At 39.7% G+C, this 16,099-nt stretch overlaps 1 protein-coding gene across 1 annotated transcript in view; it reads right to left on the reverse strand.

Moving 5' to 3' along the window:
• Positions 1-16,099, reverse strand: part of NUBPL (NUBP iron-sulfur cluster assembly factor, mitochondrial) — a 243,628-nt gene that overhangs the window by 51,793 nt on the left and 175,736 nt on the right. Inside the window, exon 7 of the mRNA XM_068546417.1 lies at positions 11,422-11,515. Within this exon, the coding sequence (XP_068402518.1) occupies positions 11,422-11,515 (94 nt within the window). The remainder of the gene's footprint in view (positions 1-11,421; positions 11,516-16,099) is intronic.

A 16,099-nucleotide genomic window follows, 5' to 3' on the forward strand; every position in this document is an offset into this window, starting at 1 on the left:
TGTTTCCTTATTTATTTTCATTTCGGTTGATCTGTCCATTGGTGAAAGTGGGGTGTTAAAGTCTCCTACTATGATTGTGTTACTGTTGATTTCCCCTTTTATGGCTCTTAGCATTTGCCTTATGTACTAAGGTGCTCCTATGTTGGGTGCATAAATATTTACAATTGTTAAATCTTCTTTGTGGATTGATCCCTTGATCATTATGTAGTGTCCTCCTTTGTCTCTTGTACTAGTCTTTATTTTAAAGTCTATTTTGTCTGATATGAGAATTGCTATTCCAGCTTTCTTTCGATTTCCATTTGCATGGAATCTCTTTTCCATCCCCTTACTTTCAGTCTGGATGTGTCCCTAGATCTGAAGTGTATTTCTTGTATACAGCATATATACAGGTCTTTTTTTGGTATGCATTCAGCCAGTCTATGTCTTTTGGATGGAGCATTTAATCCATTTACATTTAAGGTAATTATCATTATGTATGTTCCTATTACCATTATCTTAATTGTTTTGGGTTTGTTACTGTAGGTCTTTTTCTTCTTTTGTGTTTCCTGCCTAGAGAAATTTCTTTAGCATTTGTTGTACAGCTGGTTTGGTGGTACTGAATTCTATTAGCTTTTGCTTGTCTGTAAAGGTTTTAATCTCTCCGTCGAATCTGAATGAGATCCTTGCTGGGTAGAGTACTCTTGGTTGTAGGCTCTTCCCTTTCATCACTTTAAATATGTCCTGCCACTCCTTTCTGGCTTGCAGAGCTTTTGCTGAAAGATCAGCTGTTAAACTTATGGGGATTCTGTAGTATGTTACTTGTTGTTTTCCCTTGCTGCTTTTAATATTTTTTCTTTGTATTTAATTTTTGATAGCTTGTATCTTGGCGTGTTTCTCCTGGGATTTATCCTGTATGGGACTCTCTGTGCTTCCTGGACTTGACTGACTGTTTCCTTTCCCATATTAGGGAAGTTTTCAACTATAATCTCTTCAAATATTTTCTCAGATCCTTTCTTTTTCTCTTCTTCTTCTGGGACCCCTATTATTCGAATGTTGGTGCGTTTAATGTTGTCCCTGAGGTCTCTGAGACTGTCCTCACTTCTCTTCATTCTTTTTTCTTTATTCTGCTCTATGGTAGTTATTTCCATTATTTTATCTTCCAGGTCACTTCTCCGTTCTTCTGCCTCAGTTATTCTGCTATTGATTCCTTCTAAAGAATTTTTAATGTCATTTATTGTGTTGTTCACCACTGTTTGTTTGCTCTTTAGTTCTTCTAGGTCCTTGTTAAACGTTTCTTGTACTTCCTCCATTCTATTTCCAAGATTTTGGACCATCTTTACTATCATTACTCTGAATTCTTTTTCAGGTAGACTGCCTATTTCCTCTTCATTTGTTTGGCCAGGTGTGTTTTTACCTTGCTTCTTCAACTGCTCTGTAATTCTCTGTCTTCTCATTTTGCTTAACTTACTGTGTTTGGGGTCTCCTTTTCACAGGCTGCAGGTTTGTAGTTCCCATTGTTTTTGGTGTCTGCCCCAGTGGGTAAGGTTGGTTCAGTGGCTTGCGTAGGCTTCCTGGTGGTGGGGACTGGTGCCTGTGTTCTGGTGAATGAGGTTGGATCTTGTATTTCTGGTGGCCAGGACCATGTCTGGTGGTGTGTTTTGGGGTGTCTGTGAACTTAATATGATTTTAGGCAGACTCTCTGCTAATGGGTGGGGTTGTGTTCCTGTCTTGCCAGCTGTTTGGTATGGGGTATCCAGCACTGGAGCTTGCTGGTCGTTGAGTGGAGCTGGGTCTTAGCGTTGAGATGGAGATCTCTGGGAGAGCTCTCGCCGTTTGATATTATGTGGGGCCAGGAGGTCTCTGGTGGCCCAATGTCCTGAACTCAAGTTTCCCACCTCCGAGGCTCAGCCCTGACACCTGCCCAGAGCACCAAGACCTTGTCAGCCACACAGCTGATCCGGAGAACTTCCAGGAGAGGAACCTGCAGCTCGTTCAGTCCACGAAGAACTTCCTGCGAATCGACAACGCCCGTTTCGGCAAGTTCAAGTTCAAGAGCCACTCAGGGGAGTTCAGACTGGGCGTGATCTCCTCAGCCCAGTATTCCAAGAACTGCCTGTACCTGCCTGCTGGGGAGAATTTGCAGAACATCTTTGACGAGCTGCTGGTGCTCACGCACCTGGATTTTGGTGGCTTTGAGCGGCCTGCCCGCACCACCATCAGGAAGAACAAGAAGAGTGCGTGGCAGTCCGGCAGCCGCCAGGTGGCCTGGACTTCAGGACCCACCGGCCAGCAGGTGCACTCTAGCAGCAAAGTCAGCAGCCACCAGGGGCTGCATGCGGCCACCACCAGGAGTCTCAAGTATCTCTCCCCACCGTGGCCAGGGGCTGCCACATCCATGAGCCTCCTCTCTCCTTCCTCCTTCTCCTGGGCTACCAGGCAGCCGGGTGAGGCCCTGGGGAGGCCTCCCGCTCAGGCTCTTTGCCGCCGCCTGCCTTAGTGACCATTCTTAATATTTAAAAATACAAAAGTCCCAAAACTACTTAAAAAAAAAAAAGCAGACTATATAGAACACTTACTACAAAAAAGATGAATTATTTTCCTATGTTACTTCACTTTACTCCCATCTCATGCTTTACAATTTGCCTCAACAAAGAAAAAGCCTCAGACTTCAGAAAGGTTATAAATCTATCTAAAACAGCAAAAATACACATAATTATTAGTGACATTATAATCATATTTCCAAACAATGTGTATATATTATCAAATACTTATTTTCTAAACCTTTTGATGATTGTCAGTGATATCTCTTGGTTATTTATTACCAATAAATAACTGATTTAAAAAGACATTTAAAAATTGCATTATTTCCCCCAAAGTCCTCATATGTATATAAGAGAGATTTACAACTATTTCTCCATTGGGATCTAGGAAAATCCTTAGAAACAGATTCAACATAAAAGCTAATACTAATATTAAAATCCATAGCATAAAAAAGATATCCACTACCATACTGAAGTATTGTGCATTTGATGTAAACTAATGTTTACTGCTCTCAACTTTAACATTAACTAATTAGCAGGATATAAAATTTTCCCGTAGTTGTATTTAACAAAAAGCCAAATTTTCCCAATATATATTCTTATTTAGCATTTACTCAATAAATTATTACTGAGTGCCTGCCACATATCAGGCACCATGCTATAAGTGCTGGAGAGCTATGAACCAAACAGCCATGTTTTACCTAAATAATACTTAAGCACTGCTTCTTTTCTAGAACACAGATATACATCACCACCTTTTCAAAGTGTCTGTTTTGTAAACATGTTCATTCTGGCAATATTTTGAAAAATTTAGTTCATGAATCAGATCTCTAAAGGTAAATTTATATGTTTTTTAATTTAAAAATTTTAATGTTTTTTAAGACATAAAAATGTTTGCCTGTCATGGAGTGTGTTTTAAAATGTATGGCAATAACAAAACATCAAAGATAGCATAAATTAATTTAAACTTTAAGAGTTACCTGAAATAGGGGGGCAGAGTCAAGATGGCGGCATGGGAAGATGCGGAGTTCGCATCTCCCCAAAACTAGGGCACCTGCGGACGCTGATGGGGATCTTGATGCCCAAGGAGACGGGGAGGAACCCCTGAGTGACCGGGTAGGATGTGGGGGGAGTGAGGGAAGAGGAGAAGTGGAGTCTGGAGTCCAGACAGGACCGGCGCCCCTGAGGGGTGGCTGGGAGGGGGGAGGGGTTCCCACACGGGACCCCCTGGGGAACCTGGGGAGCTTGTAGGATCAGCGGGGAGTGCGCTTAGCGTTTCCCCTGCCCACTCAGGCCCCGGGAAGCCTGCTGGGCTCCTGTGACTGGTCCTTCGTTCTGCAAGGCCCCCTCCAGCTATGAGGGTCCAGGCCTGGTCCTCTGCCTCCTTGGGCCTCCTCTGGCCGCATGGCTCCAAGAGGCATGGGGGGGGGGGAATGTGGAGAAGAAGAAACGCCAATGGGAAGGGGCCCTTAGGGATCAGAGGATCGGGGGGAATGCGCATAGAGTTTCCCCCGCCCACTCGGGGCCAGTGAACCTGCTGGGGTCCTGGACCTGGTCCTCCAACCTCCAAGGCCAGAGGCACTCCTGGGCCCCTCCTGCTGCACTGAGCCTAAGCCCCACCCCTTACCCCACCCCCAGAGCCTTTTCCAGCCCCATGGGTCCTAAGCATAGGCCCCGCACACTGCCTAAACCCCACCCCCCGCCTAAGCCCTGCCCCCCACAGCCAAGGCCTTTTCTGGCTTTTTTTTTCCTCCCCTCTTTTTTTACTATTGTGGCTCTGTTTTACCTTCTGCTTGTTGTTTCAACTATATTTTTATTTTTTTATTCTTTCTAACATATCCGTTAGTTTTCTAATCTTATTTTTTACTCTTTGTTATTGTTCTGCTCCTGTTTTTTCTTTTCTTTTTTTTTTTGCCGCCCCGCACAGCTTGCGGGATCTTGGTTTGTGAGCCCAGGGTTGGGCCAGAGTTCCTGCGGTGGGAGCTCCGAGCCCGAACCACCGGATTAACAGACAACCTCAGACTCCAGGGAATATTCATTTGAGTGAGGTCTCCCGGAGGTCTTCATCTCGGCACCAAGACCCAGCTCTAACCAACAGCCTACAAATTCCAGTGCTGGAAGCCTCAGGCCAAACAAGCAGTAAGACCGGAACACTATCCCACCCATCAAAAAAAAAGGGGGGGGGGTGACAAAAAAATATGTCACAGATGAAGGAGCAAGGTAAAAACCTACAGGACCAAATAAATGAAGAGGAAATAGGTGACGTACCTGAAAAATAATTCAGAGTAATGATAGTAAAGATGATCCAGAATCTCGGAAATAGAATGGTGGCATGGATTGAGAAAATACAAGACATGTTTATCAAAGATCTAGAAAAACTAAAGAACAAACAAACAGCGATGAACACCAAAATAACTGAAATGAAAAATACACTAGAAGGAATTAATAACAGAATAGCTGAGGCAGAAGACCGAATAAGTGAGCTGGAAGACAATGGTGGAAATAACTGCCAAGGAGCAGAATAAAGGGAAGAGAATGAAAAGAATTGAAGACAATCTCAGAGACCTCTGGGCAAACAATAAACGCACCAACATTCAAATTATAGGGGTCCCAGAAGAAGAAGAGAAAAAGAAAGGGTCTGAAAAAATATTTGAAGAGATTATAGTTGAAACCTTCCCTAATATGGGAAAGGAAATAGTCACCCAAGTCCAGGAAGTGCAGAGAGTCCCATACAGGATAAACCCTAGGAGAAACACACCAAGGCACACATTAATCAAACTAACAAAAATTAAATTCAAAGAAAAAATATTAAAAGCAGCAAGGGAAAAGCAAAAAACAACATACAAAGAAATCCTCATGATGTTATCAGCTGATTCTTCAGCAGAAACTCTGCAGGCCAGAAGGGAGTGGCAGGATATACTTAAAGTGATGAAAGAGAAAATCCTACAACCAAGATTACTCTATCCAGCAAGGATCTCATTCAGATTCAACAGAGAAATCAAAAGCTTTTCAGACAAGCAAAAGCTAAGAGAATTAAGCACCACCAAACAAGCTCTACAACAAATGCTAAAGGAACTTCTCTAGGCAAGAAACACAAGAGAAGAAAAAGACCCATGAAAACAAACCCAAAACAATTAAGAAAATGGTAATAGGAACATTCATATCGATAATAATCGTGAATGTAAATGGATTAACTGCTCCAAACAAAAGACACAGGCTGGCTAAATGGATACAAAAACAAGACCGGTATATGTGCTGTCTACAAGAGACCCACTTCAGACCTAGGGACACATACAGACTGAAAGTGAAGGAATGGAAAAGATATTCCTTGCAAATGGAAATCAAAAGAAAGCTGGAGTAGCAATATTCGTATCAGATAAAATAGACTTTAAAATAAAGACTGTTACAAGAGATAAGGAAGGACAATACATAATGATCAAGGGATCAATCGAAGAAGAAGATACAACAATTATAAATATTTATGCACCCAACATAGGAGCACCTCAATACATAAGTCAAATGCTAATAGCCATAAAAGGGGAAATCAACAGTAACACAATCATAGTAGGGGACTTTAACACCCCACTTTCACCAATGGACAGATCATCCAAACAGAAAATAAATAAGGAAACACAAGCTTTAAATGATACATTAAACAAGATGAACTTAATTGTTATTTATAGGACTGTCCACCCAAAAGTGGCCAAATACACTTCTTCTCAAGTGCACACGGAACACTCTCCAGGATAGATCACATCTGGGGTCACAAATCAAGTCTCGGAAAAATTAAGAAAATTGAAATTGAATCAAGCATCTTTTCTGACCATAACGCTATGAGATCGGTAATCAATTACAGGAAAAAAACTGTAAAAAACACAAATACATGGAGACTAAACAGTGTGCTACTAAATAACCAAGAGATCACTGAAGAAATCAAAGAATAAATTAAAAAATACATAGAAACAAATGACAACAAAAACACGACGACCCAAAACGTATGGGACGCAGCAAAAGCAGTTACACAAGGGAAGTTTATAGCAATTCATTCTCACTTCAACAAACAAGAAGAATCTCAAATAAACAATCTAACCTTACACCTAAAGCAACCAGAGAAACAGGAACAAAGAAAACCCCAAGACAGTAGAAGGAAAGAAATCATAAAGATCAGAGCAGAAATAAATAAAACAGAAATGAAGAAAACAATAGCAAAGATCAATAAAACTAAAAGCTGGTTCTTCGAGAAGATAAACAAAATTGATAAACCTTTAGACAGACTCAACAAGAAAAATAAGGGAGAGGATGCAAATCAATAAAATTAGAAATGAAAAAGGAGAATTCATAACTGACACTTCAGAAATACAAAGGATTATAAGAGACTACTACAAACAACTATATGCCAATAAAATGGACAACCACGAAGAAATGGACAAATTCTTGGAAAGATACAATTTTCCAAGACTGAGCCAAGAAGAATTAGAAAATATAAACAGACTTATCACAAGTAATGAAATTGAAAAAGTTAATTAAAAATCTTCCAATGAACAAAGGTCCAGGACCAGATGGCTTCACAAGCTAATTCTATCAAACATTTAGAGAAGAGCTAACACCCATCTTTCTCAAACTCCTCCAAAGAACTGCAGAGGGAGTAATACCCCCAAATTCATTCTACGAAGCCACCATCACCCTGATACTAACACCAGACAAAGATATCACAAAAAAAGAAAATTACAGACCAATATCACTGATGAACATTGAAGCAAAAATCCTCAATACTACCAAACAGAATCCAGCAACACATTAGAATGATCACACAGCATGATCAAGTGGGATTTATCCCAGGAATGCAAGGATTCTTCAGTATATGCAAATCAATCAGCGTGATACACCATATTAACAAATTAAGGAATAAGAACCATATGATCATCTCAATAGATGCAGAAAAACCTTTTGACAAAATTCAACACCCGTTTATGATAAAAAATCTCCAGAAAATGGGCACAGAGGGAACCTACCTAAAAATAATAAAAGCCATATATGACAAGCCCACAGGAAACATCATACTAAATGGTGAAAAACTGAAAGCACTTCCACTAAGATAGGAACAAGACAAGGATGTCCATTCTCGCCACTCTTATTCAACATAGTTTTGGAAGTCCTAGCCATGGCAATCAGAGAAGAAAAAGAAATAAAAGGAATACAAATTGGAAAAGAAGAAGTAAAACTGTCACTGTTGGCAGATGACATGATACTATACACAGATAATCCTAAAGATGCCACTAGAAAACTACTAGAACTAATCATTGAATTTGGTAAGGTTGCAGGATACAAAATTAATGCATAGAAATCTGGCATTCCTATACACTAATGATGAAAAATCAGAAAGAAAAATTAAGGAAACACTTCCATTTACCATTGCAACAAAAAGAAAAAAATACCTAGGAATAAACCTACCTAAGGAGGAGAAAGACTTGTAATCAGAAAACTATAAAACACTTATGAAAGAAATCAAAGATGACATAAACACATGGAGAAATATACCATGTTCTTGGATTCGAAGAATCAATATTGTGAAAATGACTATACTACCCAAAGCAATGTACAGATTCAGTGCAATCCCCATCAAACTACCAATGGCATTCTTCACAGAATTAGAACAAAAAATTTTACAATTTGTATGGAAACGCAAAAGACCCCGAAAAGCCGAAGCAATGTTGAGAATGATAAACAGAGCTGGAGGAATCAGGCTCCCCAACTCCAAACTATACTACAAAGCTACAGTAATCAAGATAGTATGGTACTGGCATAAAAACAGAAATATAGATCAATGGAACAGGAGAGAAAGCCTGGAGATCAACCCATGCACATATGGTCACCTAATTTATGACAAAGGAGGAAAGAACATACAATGGAGAAAAGACAGCCTGTTCAATAAATGGTGCTGGGAAAACTGTACAGCTACATGAAAAAGAATAAAATTAGAACACTCCCTAACACCATATACAAAAATTAACTCAAAATGGATTAAAGGGGCTTCCCTGGTGGCGCAGTGGTTGAGAGTCTGCCTGCTAATGCAGGGGACACGGGTTCGAGCCCTGGTCTGGGAGGATCCCACGTGCCGCGGAGCGACTGGGCCCGTGAGCCACAACTGCTGAGCCTGCGCGTCTGGAGCCTGTGCTCCGCAACAAGAGAGGCCGCGATAGTGAGAGGCCCGCGCACCGCGATGAAGAGTGGCCCCCACTTGCCACGGCTGGAGAGGGCCCTCGCACAGAGACGAAGACCCAATGCAGCCGGAAATAAATAAATAAATAAATAAAAATTAAAAAAAAAAAAATTAAAAAAAAAAATGGATTAAAGACCTAAATATAAGACTGGACACTACAAAACTCTTGGAGGAAAACATAGGCAGAACACTCTGTGACATATATCACAGCAAGATCCTTTTTGACCCACCTCCTACAGAAATGGAAATAAAAACAAAAATAAACAAATGGGACCTAATGAAACTTAAAAGTTTTGCACAGCAAAGGAAACCATAAATAAGACGAAAAGACAACCCTTGGAATGGGAAAAAATATTTGCTAATGAAGCAACTGACAAAGGATTATCTCCAAAATATACAAGCAGCTCATGCAGCTCAATATAATAAAAACAAACAACCCAATCGAAACAGACAGAAGACCTAAACAGACATTTCTCCAGAGACGATATACAGATTGCCAAAAAACACATGAAAGGATGCTCAACATCATTAATCATTTGAGAAATGCAAATCAAAACTACAATGAGGTATCACCTCACACCAGTCAGAATGGCCACCATCAAAAAATCTAGAAACAATAAATGCTGGAGAGGGTGTGGAGAAAAGGGAACCCTCTTACGCTGCACTGTTGGTGGGAATGTAAATTGATACAGCCGCTATGGAGAACAGTATGGAGGTTCCTTAAAAAACTAAAAATAGAACTACCGTACGACCCAGCAATCCCACTACCGGGCATATACCCTGAGAAAACTATAATTCAAAAAGAGTCATGTACCACAATGTTCACTGAAGCTCTATCTACAAGAGCCAGGACATGGAAGCAACCTAAGTGTCCATCGACAGATGAATAGATAAAGAAGATGTGGCACATATATACAATGGAATATTACTCAGCCATAAAAGGAAACGAAATTGAGTTACTTGTAGTGAGGTGGATGGACCTAGAGTCTGTCATACAGAGTGAAGTCAGAAAGAGAAAAACAAATACTGTATGCTAAGACATAAATATGGAATCTAAAAAAAAAAAAAAAATGGTTCTGAAGAACGTAGGGCCAGGACAGGAATAAAGATGCAGACGTAGAGAATGGACTTGAGGACACGGGGAGTGGGAAGGGTAAGCTGGGACGAAGTGAGAGAGTGGCATGGACATATATACAGTACCGCAAGTAAAATAGATAGCTAGTGGGAAGCAGCCGCATAGCACAGGGTTATGAGCTCAGTGCTTTGTGACCACCTAGAGGGGTGGGATAGGGAGGGTAGGAGGGAGACGTAAGAGGGAGGAGATATGGGGATATATGTATATGTATAGCTGATTTGCTTTGTTATAAAGCAGAAACTAACGCACCATTGTAAAGCAATTATACTCCAATAAAGTTGTTAAAAAAAAAAAAAACTCTTAGAGGAAAACATAGGAAAAACACTCTTTTACATAAACTACAGGAAGATCTGTTTTACCCACCTCCTAGAGTAATGAAAATAAAAACAAAAATAAACAAATGGAACCTAAGGAAACTTAAAAGCTTTTGCACAGCAAAGGAAACCAAAAACAAGATGAAAAGACAACCCTCAGTTTGGGAGAAAATATTTGCAAATGAATCAATGGACAAAGGATTACTCTCCAAAGTATATAAACAGTTCATGGAGCTCAATATCAAAAAAACAAACACCTCAGTTAAAAAATGGGCCGAAGACCTAAATAGACATTTCACCAAAGAAGACGTACAGATGGCCAAGAGGCACATGATAAGATGCTCAACATCAGTATTTATTAGACAAATGCAAATCAAAACTACAATGAGGTATCACCTCACACCGGTCAGAACGGCCAGCATCAAAAAATCTACAAACAATAAATGCTGGAGAGGGTGTGGAGAAAAGGGAACCCTTTGCACTGTTGGTGGGAATGTAAATTGATCCAGCCACTAGGGAGAACAATATGGAGGTTCCTTAAAAAACTAAAAATAGAACTACCATATGACCCAGCAATCTCCTGCTGGGCATATACCCTGAGAAAACCACAATTCAAAAAGAGTCATGTACTACAATGTTCATCGCAGCACTATTTACAATAGCCAGGATATGGAAGCAACCTAAGTGTCCATTGACAGATGAATGGATAAAGAAGATGTGGCACATATATACAATGGAATATTACCCAGCCATAAAAAGGAATGAAATTGGGTCATTTGTAGAGATGTGGATGGACCTAGAGTCTGTCATACAGAGTGAAGTAAACCAGAAGGAGAAAAACAAATATCGTATATGAACGCATATACATGGAATCTAGAAAAATGGTACAGATGAACCTATTTGTAGGGCAGGAATAGAGATGTAGACGTAGAGAACGGACATGTGGACACAGGGGTAAGGGGAGGGTGGGAAGAAGTGGGAGATTAGGTTTGACATAAATACACTACCATGTGTAAAATAGATAGCTAGTGGAAACCTTATATAGCCAGGGAGCTCAGTTTGGTGCTCTGTGACGACCTAGATGGGTGGGACGGGGGGGGGGGGGTGGGAGGGAGTTCCTATAGGGAGGGGATAAGGGTGTGCATATAGCTGGTTCACTTCATTGTACAGCAGAAACTAACAAAACATTGTGAAGCCATTTTACTACAAAAAAAAAAAAAAAAAAAGAGTTACCTGAAATAGGAATATTCTGTGAGACTGATAACTGCACATCTCCAGTTCCTGGTGGCATGTCAACAACTAAATAGTCCAGTTGACCCCAATCTACCTAAAAACCAAGATGACACAAATAACATCACTGTATAAACAAATGTGGTGAATAGTGATATAAATAAAAATAAATGAATTAATAACAAAGCTAAAATAATAGCTTTCACTTGAGCCATTAGTAAATGCCAGGGACTGTGCTGAGGGCTGATAAATGAATGAATAAGAAACAATCTTTGCCTCTAGCAGACCTTTTCTGACCGATAAGGTTAAATTTTCAAATGACACCGCAAAACACACACATACCATAATGGTGAACCCCTTGCACAATGGACTTCTATTCAGGACCACTCATTTATTTTCACTGAAAATAGCCTGTATTTTACCTAAGGAGGTCTTAGCTTTTTGTCCTTTGTGGTTTTTGGTACAGTGTTTCCTACAGCAGATCTTAATATAATTTTTTTAAGTTTATTATTTTTCCTTCATAAAACACACTAATAATGAAAACCAAAACTTAATAAGAAAAGTTTAGAAATATAACTAGAGTTCCAAATTAACATTTTGATTATTTCTTTTCAGGCACTTTTCTAAGTATCTGTATCTAGAAAATTCAGCTGTTTAACCAAGTCCTTAATGCTCAGCCTCAATTAGATAGGGCTCAAGGGTACCTCAGGCTCTTTTCTCCTCAAGTGGTTCTTCCTTCTGAGTCCCCAGTTTCAGTGAAAGGCCCTAGGATCCTCTTAGCTACCTAAGGCAAAGGCTTGGGATAATACTTAACTGTTCCCTTTCCCTCGCTATCCCCAGTCACTGATTATGCCTTCTAAAAATCTCTCAAATGTATCCACGTCTCTCTTTCTGCATGGCCGAGAACCAAACATAGGCCACGGGCATCTATCACTAAAGTCTCCCAACCAATCTCTCTGGTCTAGCACTGCCCATACAGTGTGTTCCTAACACCAGTGAAAATTGGTTTGATAATGCCACTTTTTTGCTTAAAACTCTTCTATTGCTTTTAGGATAAAATCTAAGCTTTAGCTCCAGAACCTCTGCCTGGTCTTCTTCACTTGCTAATTCCTCCTCATTCTTTAGATCGTAGCTTGAAATTTACTTCCCATAACTTCCATTAAAGATTAGATATGGTGTTCCTACTATGTAGGAACAATTCTTCTAATCGTTTGTTCATTCATTCATTCATTCATTCACCCAACAAATGTTTATTGAGTACCTACTATATATTAGGCATTGAGCTAGGTATTGATAATTAAATGGTATCATGGTCCTTAGCCTCACAGAATTTACAATACAGAGGGAGACAGATACTAAGCACATAATGATATAACCTGTGCAAAGAAGTTAGTGAGAGAAACTGAAAGATCAACATAGCTGAAGAGCAGTGCAAGGGGAAAGATGGCATTCATTTACTGTTATTTCAGTATCTGTCTTCTCATGAAACTGTAGATGACTTAGAATACATAACAAAGAATGGATACATAGGAGATGCTCAATAAGTTTTCTTTCAAGGAATGAATGAATAAATAAACACATGCAAAGATCCAAAAATTTTTAAATGTAAATGTAAATCATACTGTGTATATAATCCCATATCCTGCTTCTTAAAACTTAATAATGTGAAATAAGCCTTTTCCATATAATCACATATTTTTAAAATTAAAATTTAGATGATACTGGGTCAGAGGGATTCATTCATGTATTAACACATTTATTCAACACATATTTACTGAGAATTGATGCCAGGCACTGTTCCAGGTGATGAAGATACAGCAGTGAAAAAAACAAAGTCCCAGCCACCAGGCAACTAACGTTTTAGTGAGGAAGACAGGTAGATAAACAGGCAGAAAGACAAGCAAATCAAAGACAAGTGCTACAAAGAAACAAGTATCCCTTACTATACAAAATTACTTGGTTCCTGATTTGGATATATCCAGATCAAATAGCAAGAGACAGTTTTGGGGACTTCCCTGGTGGTCCAGTGGTTAAGACTCCGTGCTTCCAACGCAGGGGGCATGGGTTCGATCCCTGGTGGGGGAACTAAGATCTCACATGCCACATGGCACGGCCAAAAAATAAAATTAAAAAAAAAGAGAGAGAGAGTTTTAAAATCTTCAATTCCTGAATTTCAGAGGGCAAGTAGTAAGAGTTCAGACAGCTAAGGATTTATCAAAGAATTTCTTTGAGTCTCTTCAGTTCCCAAGGTCCGATGGTGAGGAACACATGAAGAAGAGGGAAAAGGAATAGAGTGGTAGAAGATGCTACTTTCGACAGGGTGGTCAGAGCCTGGAGTGAAGTGCGAAAAATAACTGATGCAATTCTCGGAAAGCATTCCAGGCAGAAGCAATAGCAAGTGCAAAGGACCTGAGATGGGGATATGCTTGGCGCATTCAAGGAATAGCTAGGAAGGCAGTACAGCCTTTCTAAAATAGCACTCCCCCAACCATCAGTCTCTTTCCTTCTCTGAATGTGTCCTTCTTCAACACATTTATCAGTATATGTCATTATATACTGACATGTCTTTTAGGAATTCTATTAATATTTCTCAAACACAAGTACTTGACACTGATTTAATGACACATTTTAAGAGAATGATGAAATGATGAACATGAAGTAGTTCATTTTCAATATAGGGTTTCTTGGTTTGAAAAATAGTTACCCCTAAGTTACCCATGGCCATCATCTATGAAACTATTTACAAAAAAGATAAAGGATACTTTTCATTTTATATCCTCTGCACTGAAACTCCTAGCACTGGCAGACTGACAAGTCTCTTTGTTTCAGAGGACATCAAATGACTGGTGCCAAAAATTTATCATTGTGGTTCCTTGGCATTTAATCATATTTATCACATTGGCTCCAATTTCTTATTTCTTTAAAGAGAACTGCTATTATGGTTCCAAGGAACTAAAAATATATCACCGTTAAGGCAATTAATTTCAAATGACTGAAACTGAATTCAAACTTTCTGGGGGGGAAAAAAAAAAAAACCTGGACCAACACCTTCATCTCACATAGTAGGCATTTCACAAAGGCTTGCAGACTTGAACTGAACTGAAGTCAGTATCTGAGTTCCAGTTTTAGAGCATTCACTAATATTAATATTGAAATATACTGGCTGCCAGGAAGTTCCAGTTCTCTATAATCACCAATGCATTGATTTTAGAATGATTTAGGGATTCTCTAGTTTCTACTCAGTGTTTGTTTACGCATATAAATTATTTATTACTAAATGTAGAAAAATAAGTACTAGCAAAACACCCAGGTATCTCATTTAGTAAAACCAAGCGACCAATCCAGATTTTGTGTGGCCTGAAACATAATACAATTTGGGTGGTCTTCTCTAAGAATTAGAATGCAGTTAGGAATGCAAAATTTGGTACAAAAGTAAATATTTATTTAGAATGTACAAGAAATAATCATAAAATGCTGGAGCCTTAGAGATTCAAGTTCCTTTCTCTGAGGTCTCTTGAACAACAGAAATGCTTACATACAAATGCTTCCTGACTGCAACCGGCTTCCTCTCTCCACCGAGAACACTCTACAACTCCCAGCATCTCTTAGGAGCCCATGACAGTGTGGAACCCTGAACTTAAGCTTCATTAGCCTCAAGGTAACCCCACCTCTAGTAAAACCTTCTTGGCTCCCTCTCAGGCTCCAGACTCAAAGGATTCCAGCAGAACAGACTGAATCAGTCTGGAAGTGGAGTTACCAAGGTAGTTCAGAGATGCCCTGTGGATAAAGAGGCAGTGCTGCAGCAGAGAATTCAGCAGTGCAGCCAGGAAATCGAATATGTGCATTACATCTAAAGGGGGATATAAACAGCATAATGGGAGAGTAAAAAAATAAAATAAAATCCAGTGGTCAGGGCAATTGTGAAGGCTGGGATGAGGTACAGATTAGGGGCAGCATTCAGACCTGAGTCTGCCAACAGAGGCTTTGTGCAAGATGCCTCTTTTACACAGTAGTACATAACCTTTATTCCCCTCTAAAGTGTTTGAGATACAGGACTTCTGGAATCAAATATTGATATAATGTAGTCACTGAGCTTTTGTCCAAAGACATTGAGATAACATTAGAACAGCTGTTTTTTCATGTGTCCTATAAATATGAATTTGTATTGCTATAACAGCACAACTTATGGTATTGCTTTTTTTTACTGCTCTTTTCTTTGTTTATTAAGACAACCAACACCTGAAGTTTATGCTATCAGAAATAATTACTGGGACTTCCTTGGTGGCACAGTGGTTAAGAATCTGCCTGCCAATGCAAGGGAAACGGGTTCGAGCCCCGGTCCGGGAAGATCCCGCATGCCATGGAGCCGCTAAGCCCCTGTGCCACAACTACTGAGCCTGTGCTCTAGAGCCCGCGAGCCACAACTACTGAGCCCACATGCCACAACTACTGAAGCCCATCACCTAGAGCCCATGCTCCGTAACAAGAGAAGCCTGTGCACCGCAACAAAGAGTAGCCCCCACTCGCCGCAACTAGAAAAAGCCCACACACAGCAACAAAGACCCAACGCAGCCACAAATAAATAAATAAATTTATTTAAAAAAATAATTACTAAATCTCTGTTAAATTATTTTTATTTCTCTCTCGTCAACCTTACACAGGGAAAATATTCCAAACTAGC

This window comes from Eschrichtius robustus, chromosome 1, assembly GCF_028021215.1.
Source record: "Eschrichtius robustus isolate mEscRob2 chromosome 1, mEscRob2.pri, whole genome shotgun sequence".
Lineage (NCBI taxonomy): Eukaryota > Metazoa > Chordata > Mammalia > Artiodactyla > Eschrichtiidae > Eschrichtius > Eschrichtius robustus.